General features: G+C 36.9%; 1 protein-coding gene across 1 annotated transcript in view; it reads right to left on the bottom strand.

The window, feature by feature from the left end:
- NDC80 (NDC80 kinetochore complex component) overlaps positions 1-24,079 on the bottom strand; it is a 35,689-nt gene that overhangs the window by 3,537 nt on the left and 8,073 nt on the right. The window contains exons 7-16 of the mRNA XM_005893652.3: positions 22,475-22,564; positions 20,232-20,325; positions 19,078-19,184; positions 18,137-18,281; positions 16,533-16,738; positions 12,682-12,834; positions 10,265-10,354; positions 2,734-2,826; positions 2,094-2,224; positions 1,211-1,313 (exon numbers count right to left, since the gene is read on the bottom strand). Coding sequence (XP_005893714.1) covers positions 1,211-1,313; positions 2,094-2,224; positions 2,734-2,826; positions 10,265-10,354; positions 12,682-12,834; positions 16,533-16,738; positions 18,137-18,281; positions 19,078-19,184; positions 20,232-20,325; positions 22,475-22,564 — 1,212 coding nt within the window. The remainder of the gene's footprint in view (positions 1-1,210; positions 1,314-2,093; positions 2,225-2,733; positions 2,827-10,264; positions 10,355-12,681; positions 12,835-16,532; positions 16,739-18,136; positions 18,282-19,077; positions 19,185-20,231; positions 20,326-22,474; positions 22,565-24,079) is intronic.

Below are 24,079 nucleotides of genomic sequence, written 5' to 3'. Positions count from 1 at the left end.
TTGCAGGGATAGTTTTATTGTTAAACCTTCAAGCTACTTGAAAGGTGGAGATAAGATAAATTTCATGTTTCCAAAATACTTTATTCTGTGTTTACACACATGAAATTAACAGGAAGGAATGTTAAAAAGAAACATCAGGCTCAAAATGGAATCACTTTAGCTAAGCCTACATCACTAAGGTGGGACTTAATGCTCAATCTAACTGCAGTTACAACCTTCCCCAGCAATGTCATCATAACTGGTCCTTCTGGAATTTCCTGGTTGGCACCAGTGAGGTCATCTGCCAAATAGAACTTCTGTCCCACAAAGGAAGGTGACCTTGCCACTTTGCCTGAATTACCCTGTTTAAATTTATGACTTCTCTGTCCCACCCCCTCTGACTTTTTAAACCTTGTCTTTTCTGGAGCTCCTTTTTATCTGCCACATGGGATGCTGCCCAAAACATGAATCACTGAATAAAGCCAATTTGATTTTCAGATTGACTCAGTTGACTCTTGCTTTGTAACAGGAAAAATATTTGTCATTAAAACATGCTCTTTCATCTTTATTACATCTTGTATGTACTAATGTTTTTGGTGTGTAGAATATGGCCTGCCACGTCATTATACACTGTTGGATGTAGTAAAATATCATTGTATATTGCTTATGCAAATAAGACAGATTACTTATTTTTTATTAAGGGCTATGCTATTTTTTGTATTTATATTATAACTCAATGAAAACAAACATGCCTTAAGGAAGAAGAATAACTTAATCAAGTGACAAAGTTGCACAACCTTCACCACAATCTTTGTGCCCATCTGCCCTTATTCCCACCCTAGCCCCTGGCAACATAAATCTACTTTCGGCCTCTGCAGATCGGCCTTTTCTGGACATTTTATATTAGTGAGTCATAAATATGCGCACTTTTGCATCTTTCACTGAGTATTATGTTTTTGACATTCATTCACGTTGTAGCATGCATCAGTGTTTCTTTTATCGATGAATCGTATACCAGTATATGGGTATATTATTCATTAGTTAAAAATCTATGTAAAACAGATGACTACAAAACACACACCGCTATGTAAGACTCTTCTGATAAATTTTTACTAGATCATATTCTCCAGAGAAATAAAAATGATCATTTAATTTCTATAGAAGCAAAACAGAAATAAATCAGAGTTTGAAAAAGCTTTCTTAGATTGTAGGAAAGACTTCACACACTTACCTCCAAAGACCCGACATGTATAGCAACCATCTCTAAAAGACGCTGCAAGTTATTTCCCACTTTCCGTCTCTCTTCAGTTGTGGTCTGCACGACTAGTTGGTATCTGTAGGACAGAGACTCTTGTTTGAACTGTCTAGGAGAAAACCTAATATGTCAGATTTTGCTAGCTCACTTCTTTTCGTATTTCAATGAAACCAGGGTGTGGTTGTCTATGTTCTGCTTACTCTGTGTCTAATTCACAGAGGTCCAGTTTGCAATCAAACAGAAATAAAAACATTTCCAAAGATCCCATGCAAATAACAGCACCGAACAGCACCAAACCTTCATGCTTTAACAGATAAAACTTGGGAGCATACTGTTTACCTGAGTCTCCAAAAGGATTATAAATGTAAATGCTTTCAGGGACAAGACACTAAATACAGATGAAGGAAGGAATTGGGAGTCCTACTTTTAGGCATTTGGATTCAGATTATAAACAAAAACTATATGCCCCAAACACCTTCACCTGACTTTCCTATCCCTAGGCTACAAGTAAGGAAACAAGAAAGATGTGATTTTAAGGATTATAGTGCCAGACTGAAAGTTTTTTTTTAAGTTTTTTGAGTGTATTTGAATATAAATTAACATAGAGCCTATGGATTATAACTATTCAGTTCTCTTCTGACTGGAAAGGTAACGGGACAACAGCTGTCATGGGAGAAGAATGTACCATCCAGGGGAAGTATCTTAAGCTGCTCTACTTCATTCAGTTCTACTCACCCTCCTCCTCCCCAGGCCAGCTCTATAATGTAAAGCCAAGCGAATAAACCAGGTCTAGTTTTATAAAAATGTTAAATAATTAAACAGAAAATACACATCACAGATCTTGGCGAGATGAACTTACTCCCGCTGAATAGCGTCTAACTCATTCACAGCCTCACTGAGGCCCTCGTTAACTGCGCTCTCCAGCAGGTGCTTGTGTTTCTCCAAGGACTCCAGCTCATCGGCACATTTTTTGTCCTCTTCCTCAGCTTCCTATCAGGATAAAGTCACAGTTATGTTTTTTCAATATTCACATTCTATATACTCCAAGGGGATGAAAAAAAACCATTTATGTCAAGCATTCAAAAAAATCAGGTTGCATCATCATTTGTATTCACAGGACTGTTTACTGCTTTACACGTGGTAAGACTTTAAATGGTCTTTTGGAAATTTTATACTATAAACGTAAATGTGACCTTTCGAACAGGCCTATACTGCATTCATTTAGCAGTGATTTCAAGCCTGTATATAGGAAATATACTGAATCACAAATGTAAATACAAAGTAGTAGTGGAGTATTAAACATGGTCTATGGTAAAATAGCGCAATTCCAGAAAAAAGTTCTTTAGAAAAGAAATAACTCCTTACAATAAACTTTGGACAAGAAGATTACTGTAGACAAGATATAGGATATAGCTCAAAGATTTAAGCTTGATGTCGGAACAGGTGCCTAGTCCATCAACATGGCTTTGGAGAACCTAAACAAATGGCAAAACTCTCACCTTCATTTTCTGTTGGTAAAGATCATCCAGCTTTTGAACTTCTTCTTTCAGAGTTCGTACACTTCTCCTGCTTTCTGTGATCATTGTACTTAACTTGAGGAATAAAACTTTGGTTGAGAAATCATAACTATACACCAAAAAATTTTTCATAAGTTATAAAACTTTTGTATTATCAACCAACTAACTGAACCATTTTGTTTCTTCTAGTTCTTGTGGCCTTTTACCTTTCATGTCATACAAATTTAATTTTTTTCCAAGAAAAGTTAATTTCAAGGTGGCATTTTAAAAAAATATATAATATTTAAATGTAGAATGGTATAGTAGGGCATTAGTTAGGAATAAAAAAATTTGGCTTAATTCTCAGTAAAATAGAGATACCAATATCTGTTTTTCTATTTTTCTGTAGCTGTCAGAGTCCTTAAATATAAATTGTTTTGCTCTCTAGGTTTTTTTTTCTCTTCCATTTAATGGATAGGTTTTATTTATTTTTAAAATTGGAACATCATTTGCTTTACAATGTTGTTAGTGTCTGCTCTACACCATGAATCAGCTGTACATATACATACATCACTTCCCTCCCGCGCCATCCCACCCCTCTAGGTCATCACAGAGCCCCGAGCTGAGTTCCCTACAGCCGCTTCCTACTATCTATTTTACACATGGTAGTGTATTTATGTCAATGAATCTCTCTAAATTCGTCCCACCCACTCCTTCCCCTGCCGTTTTCAAGTCTTAACTTTATTTAGATTTTTATCTACTTTAGTTATGTGGCTTTCATTTGTGTGTTCACTTTCTGGGATGTTAAAGAGAACTACTCAAACTGATTTTATTTGATAATATTTGCTAATTGGTTATAGTCAATGCATTCTTCCAAAGAGTAATCAAGTTAACGTTTAATCTTGTTCAAGTTTGAGCTTTAAGATCTGCTGAAACCAAAATGGGGAAGAAAAAAAGTGTTCCTTAAAAAAAAAAAGTGTTTCTTTCATTTCCTGTTGACAAGTGCTGATACCAGTTGATATTGGTAATTAATACAGAATGTTTTTCAGCTAGATCAAGAGGATAGTATTTGCAACAGGAAACAGAAAGTAGTTGATGTCTTTCTTTAAAAGGATTATTCTACACATACATAAATTTAAAACAAAACACACGATTTGGGAAAAATTTAGTGAAGCTATTGTTATTTGGTGAAAGGTAGGATGGTAAAATGACTAAACTTATTTAAGAAACTTGCAGTATGGTACTGTCTTTTTTTTTTTCCTTGCACACAGTACTTGTCATTCAGTCATCCAAAGATCTTGAAAGGGACATTCCTTTCCTATTCAAGAGAGAGAAAAGTGGGCTGGAAAGAATGCAGTTTACTCAGGATCATTCAACTAGCATATGCCCAGAACTCAAAATGAACTCCAAGGACTTTTTCTACATCACTCGCCTTTCACATTTTAAAGACCAGTTACTGAAGCTATAAACTTTGCTTCCAATCTAAAGATGCTACTTCTGAAGCAAACAAACTGTTTTATTCAATTCACTTGCAATAAGGCCAAAATCGACACTCCAATAACCAGAACTTCTACTAGGCCCTCATGGTTGGTCAAATGTGTTTACTTTTAACTGAGCAGCGCTTCTTGCCATGTCAGTTTTACCAATTAATTAGACATTTCCTCTCCCTCCTCTTGATTATGAATACACATTCCATTGCAATAAACAGGAGAGGAATTAAAAATAAGTCGCCAAAGCAACTCCTAACTATTAATATTTGACTTCCTTCCTCCCTCCCTTCTTTCTTAGCTCTCAAGTCACAAAGAAATCATCAATTAATCAGATGATATTTTCCTTCTATAATTGATAGAAGCCACCAGACTGGAATTCCATCACTTCTTGCCTCCAACCAACCAACCAACCAACCAACATGAGACCTTTCCTTCTTCCTTCCAGTTAGTTTAAGGATGCAGGGCACACATTTTCTTCATGAAGAGAAATAACCTCTTCAGCTCTTTTCTGGATCTCATGCCTTTGTATTTCTTCATGGACCACATTCAAATCCATCAAGGTCTTTTGTTCCTGCTTTTTTAAACTTCACCCTTTTCCTGTTGAACTCCCCCTCATCTTCAAAACCAAACAACCCTCTCCTATAAAAACAAGAAAACCACACACCAAACCAAAAATCTTTCCCACACACCACTTTTCAGCCACAGTTTCACCACCTTTCCGTGGATTCAAACATCTGCAATAGATTTGTAGCAGCCCATGAAGAATAACCTATTTGGATTATAGTATCTTCCTTTTCACCATTTACACTCCACAGAAACATGCTTTCTGGCTCCTCTGGTTCATGTTGCTTTTGCAAATGTCAGGAGGAACATCTTTATGATTAAAGCCAATGTGCGCTTTTCAGACTTAATCTGAGTAAGACCTGTGGTTACTGACCACTCCTTATTGAAACTTTCTTCCCTGGTCTCTAAGATCATGGAAACTCCTTGTTTCCTCTTTAAGTCTTGGGGGTGGGGGTGGGGGTTCTTCTAATTCAATAGATTTCTCTTTCTCTGCTTGTACTTTGGACATTCTCCTAGTAATCTCTCTGGCTGTATTCTCATTTGCTCACTTGGGAGAGCTCTCGCTCATTCTCATACCTGGGGGATCTCCTGGCTGTTAATTACATGCAAGCTAAAAATACCTACCTGTATCTTTATTATTTCCAAACTTCAACTGCCTACTGGACATTCTCTACTTTGATGTCCCAGAGACCTGCAACGGCATATCCCAGGCTGAAATTCTGTTCTACAACCTTCTTTGTATTTTTCATCAAGGTTATAGAACATTGTCACTGACAAAGAATCTCTTTTTGACCAAACTACTTAGGATCTTCTGAACTCTTCTCAATTAGATTGACTTGGGCTTTCATGTTTGTCTCTGTGTTATCCAATTTTAAGCAAGAATCCTGCCAAGTCACTTAAACCAGAATCTCCCATCCTGAATATCTGATCAGGTTCCTCATCCTGTGCCACACTCCAGGTGATGACTTTTCACCTTGGCCGGCCTTCAGAAAGAAACCGATTAGGATGGTGCTTAGACAGAATACCCCAACTCTGATATTTCCAGCTGCTGATCCCCACCCTGCTCCTTAGCTATAAATTCCCACTTTTCTTTGTTGCCTTTGGGATAAGCCCCATCTCTCTCACCTACTACCAAACTCCACTGTAATAGCCCCTCTTGAACAGAGTCTAACTTACCACTGCTAACAAGTGTCCTAAGTAACTTTTCTTTAATATTGTATACCAAAGCTGGACTCCTGGACATTCTTAATCTCACTCTCTTCCTTAACCTTCACTTCTAAGTGGATGACTAATGTTGCTCGAATCTTTTTTTTTTTTGGCAGTGCTGCATAGCTTGCAGCATTTTTAGCTTCCCGACCAGAGATCGAACCTGGGCCCTCAGCAGTGACAGCTTAGAGTCCTAACCACTGGATCACCAGGGAATTCCCTGTTTTAACCTTTAAATCTCTGTTCTCCATCCTCACTGCAATAGCGTTGGTTTGCCTCCTTACCATTTACAGCTCAGGATACTGTTAGGTCTCTTAATTGTATGTCTCCAGTCACACGTACCTCCTAAAGTATTCTTCAGAATGTCAACACTGTAAGCTTACTAAGATACACAGGTTTTATTCCCTTACTTAAAAAACCTTCAGTGGTACCTGCTGCCTACAGAATAAAAATTCTACCAGTAAGTAAGAACAAGTAAGTCTCTTCAGAATTAGGTTTTTGTTTTCCCAGGCTTCTTCCCTATCCTACTTAGACTCAAGGTAATTCTTTAATACATCATGGTCTTTGGTGTCCGGGCCTTCAGAGGCAGGCATGTGTGTCTGTGTTTGTATCCTTTTGTGTATCCACTGGCCAACTCCTACTTGCTATTCACAACTCAGCTCATCTACCACCTCCTTCAGAAAGAACCTATGCTTATCTTAGGTAGGTGTATGGAGAATCCACAACATGCTGTATTTATACTCCAAAAATCTTATGAATTTGTTATAATTGTTTTCACACTCACCTTTCCAAACAAATAAGAATTCACAAAGAAAGATATTATATCACCAACACTGATTATAGTACAGGTATATATAGCAGACTCTTAAGAAAAATACTTGCTAAACAAATTTTAATTGCTATTATTTAAACTTTATACTTATACCCATAAGTGTGATTGGTTTTTCTTCTTTTGTGGTATCTTTGTGGTATGAGGGTTAAACTAGTCTTATAAGCAAAATTTCTTAAAGATAGATTTTTGTATTACTTCATAAATTAAGTAAATTCCCTACATATTTATAGTTTATCCATTTCTCATTTTTTCTTGAACGGTTTTGGGGATTATTTTAAAGTACTTATCAGATTGATTAGTTTTGCTACTGTTTAACCTTTACTATTTCAAACTGCTATTTTATCTTAGGCCATCTTAACTTGGTTAAACTACTTGTCAAATCAAAAAATAGTTTTAGCACCCTAATGTTCATTGCAGCACTATTTACAATAGCCAAGACGTGGAAGCAAACTAAATGTCCATAGACACAGGAATGGATTAAGAAAATGTACATTAAGATATACATATGTATATCTACACACACACACACCATGGATATCACTCAGCCATTAAAGAAAATGAAATAATGCCATCTGCAGCAGCAAGGATGGACCTAGAGACTGTCATACTGAGCGAAGTCAGACAGGAGGAGAAATATTGTACGACATCTCTTAAATGTGGAATCTGAAAAGAAATGATACAAATGAACTTACAAAATAGAAACAGACTCACAAACTTAGAAATGAACTTAAGGTTGCTGAGGGAACCTTAAGGTTGATGGAGGGAAGGGATAGTTAGGGAGTTTGGGATGGGCATGTACACACTGTTATACTTAAAATAGAAACCGACAAGGACCTACTGTACAGCACAGGAAACTCTGCTCAATGTTATGTGGCAGACTGGATGGGAGGGGAGTTTTGGGGGAGAATGGATACATGTATATGTATGGCTCAGTCCCTTTGCTGTTCACCTGAAACTATCGCATTGTTAATCGGCTATAAAAGTTAAAAACAGTTTCAGGTTTTAGTCTCTCAAGCATACGACATCACTGATCACTCCCTTTTTTTCTAGTTTTATCGAGATATAATTGACCTATAATGTTGCATGGGTTTACATGGGTAGACCTATGGCTGTTTCACGTTAATGTTTGGTAGAAACCAAGGCAATACTATAAAGGAATTATCCTTCAATTAAAAAAAAAAACATTGCATGGGTTTAAGATGTACAGCAAGATGATTATGTATATATTGTGAACTCTTTGGTCCATGGAATTCTCCAGGCAAGGATACTGGAGTGGGTTCCCTTCTCCAGGGGATCTTCCTGACCCAGGGCTTGAACCCGGGTCTTCTGCATTGCAGGCAGATTCTTTGCTGTCTGAGCCACCACGGAAGCCCCTTCTCACTTCCTTCTATACGCTGTGAATTCTTTACCACAGTGAGTTTAGTTAGGGTCACTCTTTCTTCTTTACTTGACTTTTACAGTGTATCCTCCTCCTTCTGATTATTCTCCAACTATTCCGTCTACTTCCTTCCTTTGCCAATCTTTTGCTACTTTCTTCTACACATTCTAAGAAATGTCACCCACATCCCTGGCTTCAGACCCAGTATCCTTTTTATATTTCAATCTATTGCTTCAGCTTCCTTTTCGTCTCTCATGGAAAGCGAGCTCAACATCTCCTGCACTGCCCTGGCCACTCCCAGCCTCGTTTTCTTCCTAATTTACGCTGCCTACCCTAGAAAAACAGAAGTCACTGTTGCTCCTCCTTTCTCTCCTAGCATTCATTCAGCCACAAAATGCTTGGGTCCTGCCTCAACATTTCTTCAACCTGTCCCCTTTCTTCGTTTCCTCCCTTTATGTCCATAATTTCCTACTTGAGTACTACAGCTTAACCTCTTAATTTCAGTTGCCTTCCCTCTCAGTCACTTTATTCTATGACCAAAGGAGTCTTGCAGAAAAAAACAAAAACAAAAAGCAAATCTGATTAGCATAATAGCATATGTTAGTCTTCTCTGAATGGGACTTTGTATTTCATATAAGCTTTGGTTATATTGATCTTTGGGACATTAACATGGTGCCTAAACTATAGTAGGCATTTCATAATTGCGTCCCTACCCTGCCCAATTTTTCCTGCCTATAGCCTTTAAAAAGTTTCAAGTAGTCTGAAACAGATTTCAGTCAAGAGGCTCCTACTGCTTGAAATTCATACTTTTTTGAGCCTTCAGGCTTACTGCCCACTCCAACCAGAGAGAAACTGTACTGAAGTGGGCTAAACACTTCACCTCAAATAACCATCACCACTGGGGCACACCCGTTAAAGCAGTCCTAATTCTTATCTTTTCCCCATGATAGTCACAAAACCCACACATTTATAGAAGCCCTAAATTACAATAACAATAGTATCATGAAACTCTTCACTTATCTAACAACTTTTTCTATGTGTGGGAGGTGTGAAAAATTCTAATACAAAGTAAGTATTGATGAAAATTTGTTAATATAAAAAAAGTGTGCGTTACTTTTAAAGTTATTTGTGAAATGCATAGATTTTATTTTCAGATGAGGAAAAGTTAACAAGCTTCTATTCTCAAAAAAGATAGGATTTCTTTTATATCTTAAAATCTGTTAGCCAGAACATAGTTTTCAAAGAGTTGAATTAGCTAGGCGGTTGCTTTAATTGTTTGGTGTTATATAAACAAATAGGCTTCCCTGGTGACTCAGATGGTAAAGAATCCGCCTGCAAGTGTGGGAGACCTAGATTACATCCCTGGGTTGGGAAGATCCCCTGCTGGAGGGCATGGCAACTCACTCTAGTATTTTTGCCTGGAGAATCCCCTTAGGCAGAGAAGCCTGGTGGGCTACAGTCCACGCCATGTAAATAATACCTTTTGTTTGTATTTGAGGAGTTTTTAACTTTTCTTAATCAATTATAACAATGTTTACCCTACCCTAAAGGTTATCGAATACAATAGTCTTCTTTCTCAGCTATATTGGTGATTGTATGTTTCAAGTATCTCAGAAGCAGGAATTTTCTGAACCTACTTTCAGAAAAAGAATTTTATAGGCATTTAAAATTGAATCTCCCTGAATTCCATGGTCCTGAATGAAGAATCTGGTAAACGGAAGTCTCTTATCAATCATAGCTAGTTAGCTTCTAACTGCAAATGATATATACTCACTTCTAAGGTAGTTATTTCAATTTCCTTTTACTAAAAAAACGAATATTACTAAATCACCTCAAGTTATAAGAGGTGATTTGCCATTAGAAAAAAAGGGAGATTTACTCAGTTTCATATCACTTCATCATTAATGATATGTGAAGCTTAGAATGTTTAAGTTACTTAAAAAGTTACTTCAAGTGTTTCTAGGTCAAGGGTATAACTCATTTTTCGTATTTTATTAAAAATCCATTCCTTAGCAATTGGAAACCACAAAACATTGTATGTATAACAACTGTTTCATTACTTACTTGTTCTAAAGTATCCTCTAAACCCATCTTTTTATTTAGAGCTTTATTAATTTCTTCTTCAGTTTGGTTCAACAGTTCCTTGAGTGGTGCCTATAAAACACATAGGAATGTCAGTTACATATGATATAATTCCACAAGTTCTCTCATGAGGAATCTTTTGGAGAAAAGTGAAGCCACGGTGTTTTAAATCTAAGTTAATACACCATCAATAAGAAAATAAAACTAATTTTACTGGAATTTCCATAACTATAGAATGTAACTTGCTTTTGGTTTTGAATACTTGCAAAATTCTAGACTGGCTTCTCTATTCTGGAAATTCACTGCTATTACTTAAACATTCTTTAAGTACATGTAATTTAATGTTATCTTTCTTGAAAACAAATTATATGTAGGTTTTATTTTTATGCTCTGTTCTCTCCATGCATCGTTTTCCCCTTAATCCTTTCCAATTCTTTAGCCTTATATGTCCTCTTCATTTTTTTTGCTCCTCATTCTAACTCTGTTGTTAATAGCAGAAGACTTGAAACATGACGATTGTCTATCCAACAAGGACTGGGATGTAGAAGCCGCGCAAAGTAGGACTGAGGCTGCAGAAGGAACAAGGAAGATCTGGACCCTGTCAGGGAGAGGGCAATTTCCCTCTCTACTTTTCCTGAGTTCCTGTGGCAGGACTTAACATAAGAGTGAGAGAAAAGGGGCTCTCACCACTTCCCCTTCCACCGGCTTTTTCAGTCTGAGGTCTAGGAGGCTGACAAGGTAAGAAAGCTTAGCTTATGCCTGCCTTTGTCAGATGTCCCAGGACTTCTCAGTGGCCATGGTTTTCCAGCTGGTGATTGCTCAAGTTGGCTTGCCAAAACTGGGAGGCAGGAGGGAGGTGTTCTCTCACCCACAACTCTTTTAAAAAAAGTATACAACTCCATGGCATTTAGTACATTCACAAGGTATTCTCATTCTGTAACAATTTCATTGCTCCAAAAGAAAACTCTACATGTTTTCAAAACCCTACATGTTTTCAAAACCCTACTATGTTTTCAGTAGGTCTTCTGAAATCTTTGCTGAGTTTTAAATTTTGGCAGTTCTTTTTTGAAGGATGCAGTTGCCTCTTTAATCTCTTTAAGAACCTTTCTCCAAATACTACTTATTGGTAGACAGCGGGGGCTGCATCTTCTTGATGCTATTTTTATTGTCCTATTATTATGTAAAACTATTTCCAGGGGGCAAAGAAAAGATTCTTCTTTTCTGAGAATATGCATTCTTTTTGCATTGGGTAATCTTTTCTACAGTAATTTGATCCAGAAATTGTTTTCTTGCACTGATACATCAAACTACTCAAAACACAGGTGAGTAAACTCTATCTGCCTACCTACCAAGCAGCTGCTTGAGAAACAAGAGTAAAAGATTAACTGTTTATTGGATGCATTTTTTTTCTATTGAAAATAAGCTTAGATTTAATCAAAATCTGTCTGCCAATAAACTGCAACATGGAACGTAGGGACTGTATCTTTACATGTGTGTGTGTGTGTTTTTTTTTTTTTTTTGGTGTGCTGTGCAGCTCGAGAGATTTTAGTTCCCCAACCTGAGATTTAACCTGGACCTGGCTGAATCCTAACCACTGGACCACCAGGGAATTCCTCTTTCTGGGTATTTTATCTCAGCATCTAGCTGGTATGGAATGTAGTTGATACTCAATAAATAATTCACGGAACGAATGAATGATTCTTAAGAGAAAAAAACACATGGTTTTAGACTTTAATTGACATTCTTAAATTAAAAACTATTTTGAAAATTAACATTTTTTGGGGGGCACTTAAAATTTTTCTTCCTCAAATTACATCCTTGGCCATATCTGAAAATTATGTACAGTACTCTCATTATTGGCCGCTGGTGGTACTTAAAGCTCTGTTATACTTCATGCCTTCCTGTGTGTCCTTGTGCCTGAAAACCTTTCCACAGATCACCCCATAAATATCTCATCTTTGAAGATTTCATTCCAGGTTCACCTTTGCTGTAGAGACTTCTCTCAGTTGAGAAGAACTGATCTTGTTAGTATATCGTGTAAAGACTTCTAATAAAGCATGTATAAAGTATTTATTTTGTCTTTCTCCCTTGAGATGAGTAGTAGCAACTTGAGAGCAAGCATCAGGTCTCATTTTTGTCTTAATCTTTGCATCTATTTTATATATAATAAAATCTTTTAGAGGAAGAGAAGGAAGATGAGGCTTTATAATTCGAAGAGTACGGTACAACAGAGAGCAGGGGTCTACTACCAGGAAGAAAGAAGGCAAGTTTCAGTGTTGTATTTCTACATTTAGTCCTGAGTTATGGACCTGCTGAAGTTTAAACTGTTAGTTATAAATATTATGAGCAGACATCAATCATATCACTTAAAAACCTTCGAAGTACTCACGATTACGTACATAAACTTGAGCTCTGTATTTGACAAGGCAGTTGGCACCAGCGTCAGGATTAAACTTAATTTCAAAGTCATAACCTTTGGAATTTTCAGCACCCTTAGGGATAAGTTTTAATTTTCTAGCCAATTTATGATACTCTGTTAATTGTGTTTCAATCTGTAAGAAGAGAACACAAAAAGAAACACTGAAATAAAACAAACAATTCTATTCCATATGGTTTTCAATTGGCATTTTTTTTTTGCAGCTTTATTCAAAGATTATGTGTTTTTCATTAGTTTTAAAGTTGGCATTTTTAGTAGTAACAGTAGCAGTTTTAAAATATAAAGAATGAAAGATTTTATTCACACTAAATTTTAAGATAGTTTTAACACCATAATTAATTAGTAAGCAATATGGTTAGACAGCATCACTAACTCAATGGACATGAGTTTGAGCAAACTCTGGGAGACAGTGAATGACAAGGAAGCCTGGCGTGCTGCAGCCCATGGGGTCACAAAGAGTCGGACATGACTTAGTGACTGAATAACAACAACAAAATAGTATTGTTCTTCCATTTATCTGACGAGGAGTTTGGAATAAAAGTCCATGTTGAGGTATTAACTAAAATTCACTTTTTAAAGTACCAGACAGAGAAATTATCAAACAGAAACAAACCTTAGCTTTGTCAATGTACAAAATAAAACATTTCATTTATTTAAAACGAGTGAAATGTAGTCACTCAAGTCTCTGAATGTTATTTCAACTGTTTTGATAAAAATATTTTACTAACATATTCCACATTTCCTGGTCTTCTTCCCTCCGTTCAGGGTTCTGTTCAAGTTACATCATCAGAAGTCTTTCCCTCTAACATAACACCCCCAATTTCTCTACTCTCTTACTTTACCCTTCAGAGCACTTGTAACCACCTGAGAGAGATTACTCATGTGTTCATCGCCATCACCTGAAAGCACGCTCCACGAGAGCAGCTGCATCCCTTGCAACTAGAACAGTACTTGGCATAGAGTACTCAGTATCTGACGAAATAAACAAACCTGCAGAGTCTAGGCAATTTGTTTTCATATAGTTACCATCTATAAAATGAATACTTTGAAAGAAGGCAAGGGCAAAAGTACCTATCAGAACCTGCTTAAATAATCTTCAATTTCTAAAAACTTAAAAGCAACACTTATATGCAAAATTTAAGATTTCACATTAATAAATCAGGAAATCATTTCAATTACTATAATTTGTAATATAGTAGCTCTCCAGGGATGACTAAGGTATGGAGTTCTCTCTGGCGTTATACTAAATAATCCTAGAAATTGTTGTTTTTCACTAGGATTTTGTTGGTGTAATAAAGCAGTTTTCACAAGGCCATGTGCTCCATCCTGCCAGATTGTGGGGACAGCAGGAGGAGATACATTTCTCCTTCCCCCAGCCAGTTCAGACAGAGAACATGCACCACATTCCTCCTGAAGAGTCTGGAGGTAGCCTCAATGCCCATCTCAGCAAAGAGCTCTAGAAGCAGATTCCCAGTCAGAGGTGGTGGGTGGGATAAAAATCAGTCTGGAAAGAAAACTAAGGGGTGGACTCTTTATGCTGGACTTTAGTATTTTGCCTCCATTCTTTAATCTCTCCTACTCAGTACCCTAAGGTTTTCTTCTCACTGACCATGGCCCAACTGGCCCCTCATTAGGCCACTGCTTACCCACTTCCTGGGTAATTTTCTTCTTTCAGCCTGATCCTCCAAATCAAAAACAGCACTCATACAGCTAGTTTGAGCTAGTAAACAGAGTTCACCTAGTCTAGAGATTCATGACTTCCCCTCTCCCACACAGTGCTTGAGAGAAAAAATGTGCTAATAACTGTTGAAGTGACATTTCAGGTTCACCGACCTGGTCTAATCACACTTCAGTTTGTAAAGAAGGGAACTGAGGCTCTGAGAAGTTAGATGCTGTGCTGAGGTCACATAAACATGCTGGCAAACCCAGGGCTACAACAAAGGTTTACCAAATTCTAGGTTCAAAGACCTTTGCGATCACCATCACTGGCTAGAAATACGTATTTTTCTCTTTTATACACAGGTACAGAGATGAGCAGGTCAGGAGTACGAGGGAGCACAGATAATTAAGGCAAAGCAAAAATCTGCTGAAATGGCTCAAAAAATGAGGCAGTGCTTATTGCTCAGGCTGAATTGTGCATTCCATATTAAGAATTACATACACAGCTGTGTAAAATACAGATTTTTAATAATGTAAAACAGTTAAAACCTGACCAAGAAACTGTTTCATTATGCTTATAATGAACTTCACAATATGATCAGGGTGAAAAACCCGAACTGCCCCCATAGGCAAACGTAGATGCTTAAAGGAGCCTTTTTAAAAAGACATGCCTTCTGGGACTTCCCTGGTGGCCCTGCCCTTCCAATATAGGGGATGCAGATTTGATCCCTGGTAGGGGAATCGAGAACCTACTTCCTTTCAGGCCTTTCTTAAGGGGCCTTTGTCCACTTCCAAGATGCTGATATTTCCAGAGTTCTATCTTCCTCCTCTGTATTGTTCCTTGGTGAATTCGTCTACCCTGTGGCTCCAATGACAGTATATACAGATTTTTACCAAATCTATACTGCAAACCCAGGTATTTAATGCTGCAGTACAGGCCCATGTAAAATAGTCTGTAAGATATTTTCATTTAAATGCTGCATGGGCACAACAGGTCTAGCCTACCATCTCCTCTCCTGACTGCCAACTTCTCCATCTCTTCTGTTCCTAAGTGGATGATACTACTCATTACCTGCCCCATCACTCAAACCAGACCCTGGTGTCGGCCCCCTTTTTTTCATCTCCTTATTCATTCTACCTCCTAAGCAGACAGAATCCACCCATTTCTTTGAATCTCCACTAGCTTTATCTAAACTTCAGTCTGTGATTTCTACCAATTACTTCCCACAGATCCTTATCTGACTGCTTTGCTTCCTTCTATCCATTTTATTACATTATCAAAAATGAGATCTTTCTGAAATGTGATCTTATGTGTTTAACATATTAATGGTCTGCTTCCTGGAGCTTTCAGGATAAAGTCTGAGCTTCTAAACGTGACAAGGATGTTCACCACCTGGTCTTTCTTATCCTTGAGTCTCATCTTCTGCACATGCCGCATCCCTTGCTGTTAGGCTCTAGCCACATGGAAAGCTCAGGACAGTAGAGTGCCTGGTGCTGCTTCCTCCCTAACTTCCCCACACACGTCACTTGCTGGCTCCCCAGCCTGGCCAGGCTAATCCTCCCTCCTCACATTCCCAATTCAGCTCAGGTCTTACATCTGCAAGGAAGCCTTCTGAAAACCACCGCCATCCATCACCCTACACTACGCACACCAAAATCCTGCTCATGTGTACTATAGGCTTCCTCAGCATGTGGTGGAGGTCTGACCTCACGGAAGAGAAACGTCATCTAGAACGGCAGTTTCTTACGTTCCCATGTCTTTTTATCCTCCCTTTGCACCCGACATGGTGAGCGGTACACAGCAGATGTTAAACACGTCTGAGCAGTGAGGACGTAAATGAAGAAGTGACTCATGTCCACTTCTAGAATAAAAGGCCTGGGACTTATGAAAACTATTTCCACGGCTTTAGAGACGTTTTTCCTTCATTTCTTGGTTCACTATTGGAAAATACAGGCTATCTTAAGTATGACCGAGAAATTGGGCTGTTACTGAATTGACATGAAGGGATGAGTCTGTTTTTAGTAAAATGTCAATGCTGAAAAATTTTACCTCTTTAGCCAATTTATTCTACCCACTCAGTTCTTCTAAATTGGGATGGACCTTTACAAAGGTAAGTTCTGATGAGGTGCTGCTCTGGGAATGGTAAGACATACCGCCTCTTTGCCTCGGGCATATTTCAGCTCCTCATTCCACAACTGCTGCTGTTCAGCCTCTAGGTCCTTGGTTAATTTATTAATGGTCTGCTGCAATTCATTTCTTTCATGATTTATTCTCTCAACATCTGCAACCGAGTACTTCTGGTTGTCAACAATATTCTGTAGTCGAGAATTCTCCTGTTTCATTGTTTCACATTCTAGTTCTGCATTGCAAAAGAAATAAATTAAGTTCCTTCAATTCTAGTTGATTAAGATGTCTAAATTTCCTTGTCATTATGGAGAACAAATATTAGTGGCCAAGTGTGAACTATTTAAAGAGTTGATGTAGAGCAAAGCTAATATATAATCAGACTTACTTGGAAAAAAATAAATCAATTTAGCAAATACTCCAGATAATTACTGTCCTTGATATGACAGATGATCAATATTCCAAAGAATAAGAGTTAAATCAAATATCCTAAGGAGTATCTATATAATTCCTACATGAGACAGGCTCAGGCGTAAAACCCTTAAAAGAGTAAAATCAAACTAGGCAGAGACCTGGGAAAATAGTATAGTAGGTCCACATAGCTATTTATTTTGTAAACTGCCAGCCAATGGCTCTGTGATGTGTAGATATCTTTCTTTGTGCTACCTTTGGCACCACAGAAGCATCCCATAGAAGCAATTCATGGGCCACAGTATTTTCAGTTTTATGATTAAGATCCATATGTGTTTATGAAACGAAGGTTAGGAACACACAAGATATAAACAAACTTTAGTTGGGCTTTTATAGCACCTTTTCATGTTATTTTCAATCAGGTTAAGCTATGGAGTAGCCTAGGAGGTAGTGATAGCGATAGAGGATAAGGCAAATACAGCAGACTGAGGCTAGCAAAGATTTAAAAACCTGGCTTATTAATTACAAGGTGGAATTGAAGATATGTTTATATTCAGACAGCATATGTTCTTAGGTTAGGTCTTGGCTTCAAAAAGCCAGGTATCTGAAAACATGTTAGAAGGTATAGTAGGTTGAATCATGGTCACCCAAAGATGTGAAGTGCCAGACCCTGGAATTTGTTAACAATACTTTATTTGGACAAGGAGTCTTCATAGATGTGATTAAGTATTTTGCAGTAAGGAGACTATCCTGGATTATTGAAGTGGGCCCTAAAGGTCATAAATATTCTGAAAAGACAGAGAGAAATTAACACAGACAGAAGAGAGACATGCACACAGAGAAGGCAGTGTGTGGATGGAGGCAGAGACTGGAGTGGCGTGGCCACAGTCTCAGGAATGCCATTGGACTCCAGAAGCTGGAAGAGGCAAGGAATGGGTTCTCCCACAGGGTCTTCAGAGAAGGTGTGGCCCTGCCAATTTCCAGCCTCTAGCCTTTTGTGAGTGGATAAATTTCCACTGTTTTAAGTCACCAAGTTTGTGGTAATTTGTTATAGCAACCTCAGGAAACGGATATAGAAGTCACTAAAAACTTGGCGGCCTGCTACCAACATTTACCATTAAGAGGCAGAAAGATATCAATGACAAGGTTGCTCCGTATGTGCTGAGCCCCGTGTATGCTCCCGCCCCATCCGAAATGAACTTTCAGCACTAGTTGTGCTTACCTACTCTAGAAATTTCTTCATCGAGACCATTCAATTTCTGGTCAAGAATGGCTGAATGAGACTCCAAATTGCTCATGTATGCCTGATACTTCTGAACATCTGCTTGTAAAGAAGTTTTCAATTTTCTCAATGACTCTAGACGATTCTTTAAAAGAAAAAGAATATGAAGTTAGTTATTCTTGTCAATAATTCCATACTTTACTTGAAAGTAAAGCAATATTCAAATTCATCTTAAAGAAAGGTAAATAAATTAGAGTTTTCTTTTCAGTTTTAGAGGGAGTCAAAAAGAACTAGAAGGGGAGTTTACTGTTATTACCCAATCGAGAGGAGTACTTTTCAGAAGCCAATTTGGGATAGATAAAGTCAACGGCCAGGTTGAAAAAGCACAAACATTTAAAAATCTGTTATTTTATAGAACATTTCAGTATCATAATACACAAAATAACATTAGATATCTGGACATCATCATTTAGCTTTTAGAAAGCCCTCAGGATACAATATATTATACAAACTCGTTGATTATCATTCTCTTTCCACTGATTACAAAGCTCAGGGCCTCTTGTTGGTGCTCCCATGAGGTATGTAACATGGGGATCTTGTTCTAAAGATCCTTTTGGTCTGATGTAAGTAGATAAGATTCTTTCATCATATTCTGAACACTGTTAGTCCAAGACAGATAGATCATAAGGGAAAACAAAGCTCTAGGGAGACCAAACATGTTTTCATTAGGAATTGTGGCCTATATAAAAAAAACCTAACTTTTAAGAAGCTTATTTTACTAATGCATTTCCTAATGCAAATTTATGCATTTTAATGCATTTTGCTAATGCATTAAAAAATTTTTTTTTCTCTATATATAAAGAAATAGCTAGTTTTCTCCATGGAGATACAAGAATGTCAGTAAATGTGTAAGCCTATTGAAGATAACCATGTTTACTAACCGGTTCTTTTTCTCTTTCTTGCTCCAATCTTGCAATTTGTTCATTCAATGCTCTGTTTTTTGCTGCTAATGATTCCAGCTTGGAAGCATCTACGTTAAATAAATCCTCTGGAGAAAAAAACCCCAAAATTTCATAAGGTCTTATCTGCCTAGAAAATTCTTCCCCACGTTTTTACCATTGCTCTCTCCCTCACTTCCTCTAGTCTCTACTTGAAACCCTCTCAGTGAGGGACCTCCTACCATCTGTAAAACCGCAATCCCTCCCGTGGTCCACTGCACTCTCTGCCTCCCAACCCTGCTTCATTTTCCTCTTAGCACTTACCACCATCTGACTTACTGTTCATTTGATTATTGTCTCTAATAGAATGCAAGCGCATGAGGGCAGAGATTTCTCTCACTCATTATTGTATCCCTGGTGCCGACACCGTGGGCGGCACACAGTGTGTATATAATAAATAGTTTGAATACATGAATATAATTTATATGCTTAATTATAACCAAAATAGCAAAGAAGTCACTAGTGCTTATGGTTTCAGATCACTATGAATTTTCCTCTTTAAAAAGAAACCCAACATCATATACTCTGCTTGCTCCCTTTCTCACGTGGACACACTGAAACTGTCCTCACTATTCTTCAGGAAGGTCTATCCCACGGACACACAAGAGAATGCTTTCATTTTTTGGGTTGAGAGTGGCAGGTATCCTCCTATTCTGAATGATTCTATAGTCTTTAGAGGATAGCTTTATACATCTTAAACTTATCTATTTTACCTACCACTCTGGCATTTTATATATGACTATTATAAAAAAAGGAAAATGATGTAAAATACCTATGGAAAATTTTTTAAAAGTTAGCCAGTAAGTTCTGAATGTCACTAGATCATAGCTGAGTGGAAAAATAATTTCTTTCTTTGGAAATACAATGGCCCCTTAACTTTCTGACATGAATTATGGGAGACCATAGATCTTTTCACTAACTGGTACTTTACTTATTAAAATAATAAAGCAAGGACATCCTTTATTTCTCTCCACCTAAGAAGCAGTTATAATAAAAATAAGGAGGTATCTAAATACATTCAAAGTGAGGAGCTCATATAAACATTCGGCATAATAAGATAAGCTACACACCAGCACACTAGGAGCAAAAGCACTTACTCAGCTTGGACTGCAGCTCTGCATTCATCTCGTCAAAGCTGTCGGCACCAGTCATGAAACTTTCATAGCATTTTATGGTGTAGTCCAAAAATAGCTGATTGGGTGAAGCAGATTTAAAAACTCAGTTGTGAATCTCTATTTAGTTTGTTTCACTTTTCTAAGTGAAAATTTAAATATGAATGAAAATAATGAAAGTCAGGAATACCAAGTGGTTACATGAACTCCTGTAAATGAGACACAAACCTAGGGAATATCATTAATTATGCTGCACAGATTTACTCAGTCTGCTACTTCTAAAGTGAATAATGAGGATTAAAAGAACACTTAAATTTGAATAAAGGTGTTATTTAGTAAATGGTAAAAAAAAAACCAAAAAACCCAGAAAAGCCCATATCTTCAGAGAAGGGTTTTGAGAAGGTGAGATGATGCTTATTAATGCAAACGTAAGCATCTTTGGGGATAATCTAACCTATGAAAAATTTAAATGAACTGCTAATCATTTAAATCCAATTAATCTGACAAGATTTGGTTATGAAAGCCAGAACATAATTAATAAAGGCTATAATTTACACTGTAACTTCAGGTTAAAAAAATGGCATGGTTAGTGGAGATCTGAACAGTAGAATATTAGCACTCAATATTTAGCCAAGGGAAAGTAACACTCCATTTTGCAGTTCTGAGGTGTTCTGGTCACTGAGGATGTATCCTTTGTTAGGAGGCAAGGAGAGCTGATAAGAATTTTCCACAGTTAGATGAAGTCAGTATCCCTTAAGACAAACCAATTCCCTCTGCCCTGATGCTCTGCTTACTAAGCAACCTTCTCATTACTTGGTTGATACGGAAGGGGTAACCTGAATAGGTGGCATGAGTATTCCTGTAACTGGAAAGACGGATCACTGGGGGGAAATAAATAGATTTTCATTTCTCTTTGGATGTGAATTTGCTAAGAGTGAATCAGTTTTCTTAAGTTTGGTTGATTTTGATTTTGAAGGTTAAAAAAAAACAACTGAGTCTCTATATCCACAAAGCAGAGACTCAGAACCTGGTGAAGTTTGGTATCTTGGTAATTCTTTAAAATTAAATTAAAAATTAATTTTTAATTTAAAATTAAAATAACTTAAAAATAGTACTTTATAATTTCCAAAGAGCTTCTTTATATATATTGTCATCTGAAATAACAGCTAAGATAGCAGGAATAACTTTGACTGGTTTAACCTTTAGGATGACTATCAAGAAATTAGTATTTAATTAATTTAGTAGGTGTTATAATTTTATTTGGGTAAAAACTGAGGTATAATAAATTTAGTCTAGCACACATATTGCAACATGGGAGGAGAATTCTCTCAAGAGGATCAGAGGCTTTCTAGCTGCTTTTCTAGCAGGGATCACCAATGAAGTATTAAGTCTAAAACAAACAAACAAACAATTAGGCAACACCATGGCAGTCAGTACATTTACCTTTGAATTTGAACCATTGCCTAGGTAGTAATAAAAGATGAGGTTGAGGCTATTTCTACTTTCTTTTTATGACAAATGTTCCAGAAAGTGAAGAACACAATTAGAACACAGGATGTTTATTTTTCATCTTAGGGAACCGCATAGTGATTGGGTCTTTTATATAAGCTAGGGGAAACTGATGTTCAATCTCAATACTATAAATTTATTCCTTGGGGTGGGTGTTTGCTCCATTTGGAGACATAAATTTGTGTGTTTCAGGAAATAGGGTGGAGTTAGTTACAGTTTAGGCTCCATTAAAGGACGGTCTGGGAACCAATTTAGACTATTTTATCTCAGTCACTTTTAGAAGTGGCAACTACCCTAGCTAAAATGGTCAAAACAAAACAAACAAAAACCCCATATGCCATCTATTTTAAGACCCAGTCTTTTATGCTTTGTGTCGACAAAATATATTAGAATAATGATGCCAGTACTGATTATCTTCATTCTAAAAGACAGGGGAGAAAAAGAAATATTATATCTACACATAAACAATAACATGTTATGTTTTAATTCTAATTGCCTTGTCTTTTTTACTTAACATTTCCAAATTTCTATGCTTATTTATTTTTAGGAAACTATAGTGTGAATCCAAGAGTAAATCCATTGACTAGTATTTCCAAAAATAAATTTTAGATTTTCAGGAAGCAAAAGAGACAAGTTCTACAAAAGACTATGTTAATTTCAATAATGACACACTTAGTAAATAATATCAGATGACTGATGTTTATGGTAAAGTAAGGTACCTTATTATGCATAATTCCATCTTCAGTTTCTTCTCCCCAAGGCTGTCCATCATCAAATAAAGGTGAGCTTTCTTTCATGGCATTATGTAACTGGTCAGTATACAAACATATTAAACTGATTAACTTTATGAGGAAAAACACATTTTTCAAGTTTTGCCAAACTTGTTTTCAGTGTCATTTTTAGAAGCATTTACATTATTGCATGACAAAGTCTCTTGAGAGGTTATTCTTTTAAACCTTACAATATAATCCTTTTGACAGTTTAATAACTAAGTCCCTTAGGATTAAAAAAGGATGGGATCCATATTTAGTTCTATTCTACACAGAAAAATATGCTTTCCTGGTGGTTCAGTTGTAAAGAACCTGGCTGCCAATGCAGGAGACCTAGGTGCAATCCCTGGGTCGGGAAGATTTCCTGGAGGATGGAATGGCAATCTACTCTACTATTCTTACCCGGGAAATCCCATGAAAAGAGGAGTCCACGGGGTCGCAAAAGAGTTGGATACAATAATAGAGAAAAATATGCTGCTCTTTTACACTGTTAGTAGCCCATTGAGAACATATGTATTGCTACACATTTTAACATAATTCTGAGAATTGAAAACAGAACTGCCAAAAAAGCTAAGCCAGTAATAATTATTTCTCTTAAATGAACTTAATTTTGGTGCTCAAATGTTATACACTGACTCCTTCAAAATGTTTAAGAATGTACTTCAGGTTGAATTTTATATTGAAGACAATATAAAGTCTTCATTTAAACAAATATTTAAGCTGAAAGTGATAGCAAATAATAAATTATAGCAAAACATTCAGATGTTTGTAATTAACAAGCCAGAAGGAAAATGCCTAAATGTTTTTAAGGCACAGAAATTCCACTTCAGAACATCTGTTTTATAACTTGTTTTAAAAATAAAATTAAAAAGAATTTGCTATAAAACCTAAAGATACAATGTATATCTAGTATAATCAACACTGAGCTAAAAAAAAAAAAAAAAAAAAAAGTGGACTATGCATTAGGAGTATAAAAGAACAATAAATTTTCTTAGCCTAGCACTCATTTACAGGATTGCTGAGTGGGGATACTGTCCTGAGTCAAGAGTTGCTTGTCCTATCCGCTCCTTTCCTGTTCCAAAGGCACTCATAATCCCTTTTGTGTATCTAGAGTGGATGCAGGCAAGCTCCGTCGACTCATCCTTTACCTCTTCTTCACTTGACAAGGCCTCATGTGACAATCAGATTTAATTAAGACTGAAAGACATGCAGGGCATAGCCCAAGATGAAAAGCAGAATCTCCTACCTGTCATCAGGGTAGATAAAGACAGTTTCTGTTGCCGTGTCAAAGGTCCTTGTGAGAACTCTTGCTACTCTGCAAAGTTCAAGGTGAGCCTTATGGAGGCACAAACAGATCCCCAGAACTGGAGAAAAGACCTTACTACAAGAACTGAAAATTCTGAACTGAGAAGATTTGGTTGAAAAAATTTTAATCTGAAATCATATAAACTAGAAATATGGACTTGAGTAAACTTCCCTTACATTTACTAACAAACCACCACTCCTCAATATTATAAAATATGAGAGGAGAAAAGGACTCAGAGGAATCTGAGA

The sequence above is a fragment of the Bos mutus genome, chromosome 24, assembly GCF_027580195.1.
Source record: "Bos mutus isolate GX-2022 chromosome 24, NWIPB_WYAK_1.1, whole genome shotgun sequence".
Lineage (NCBI taxonomy): Eukaryota > Metazoa > Chordata > Mammalia > Artiodactyla > Bovidae > Bos > Bos mutus.
This window is presented reverse-complemented; position numbering and strand designations above follow the sequence as displayed.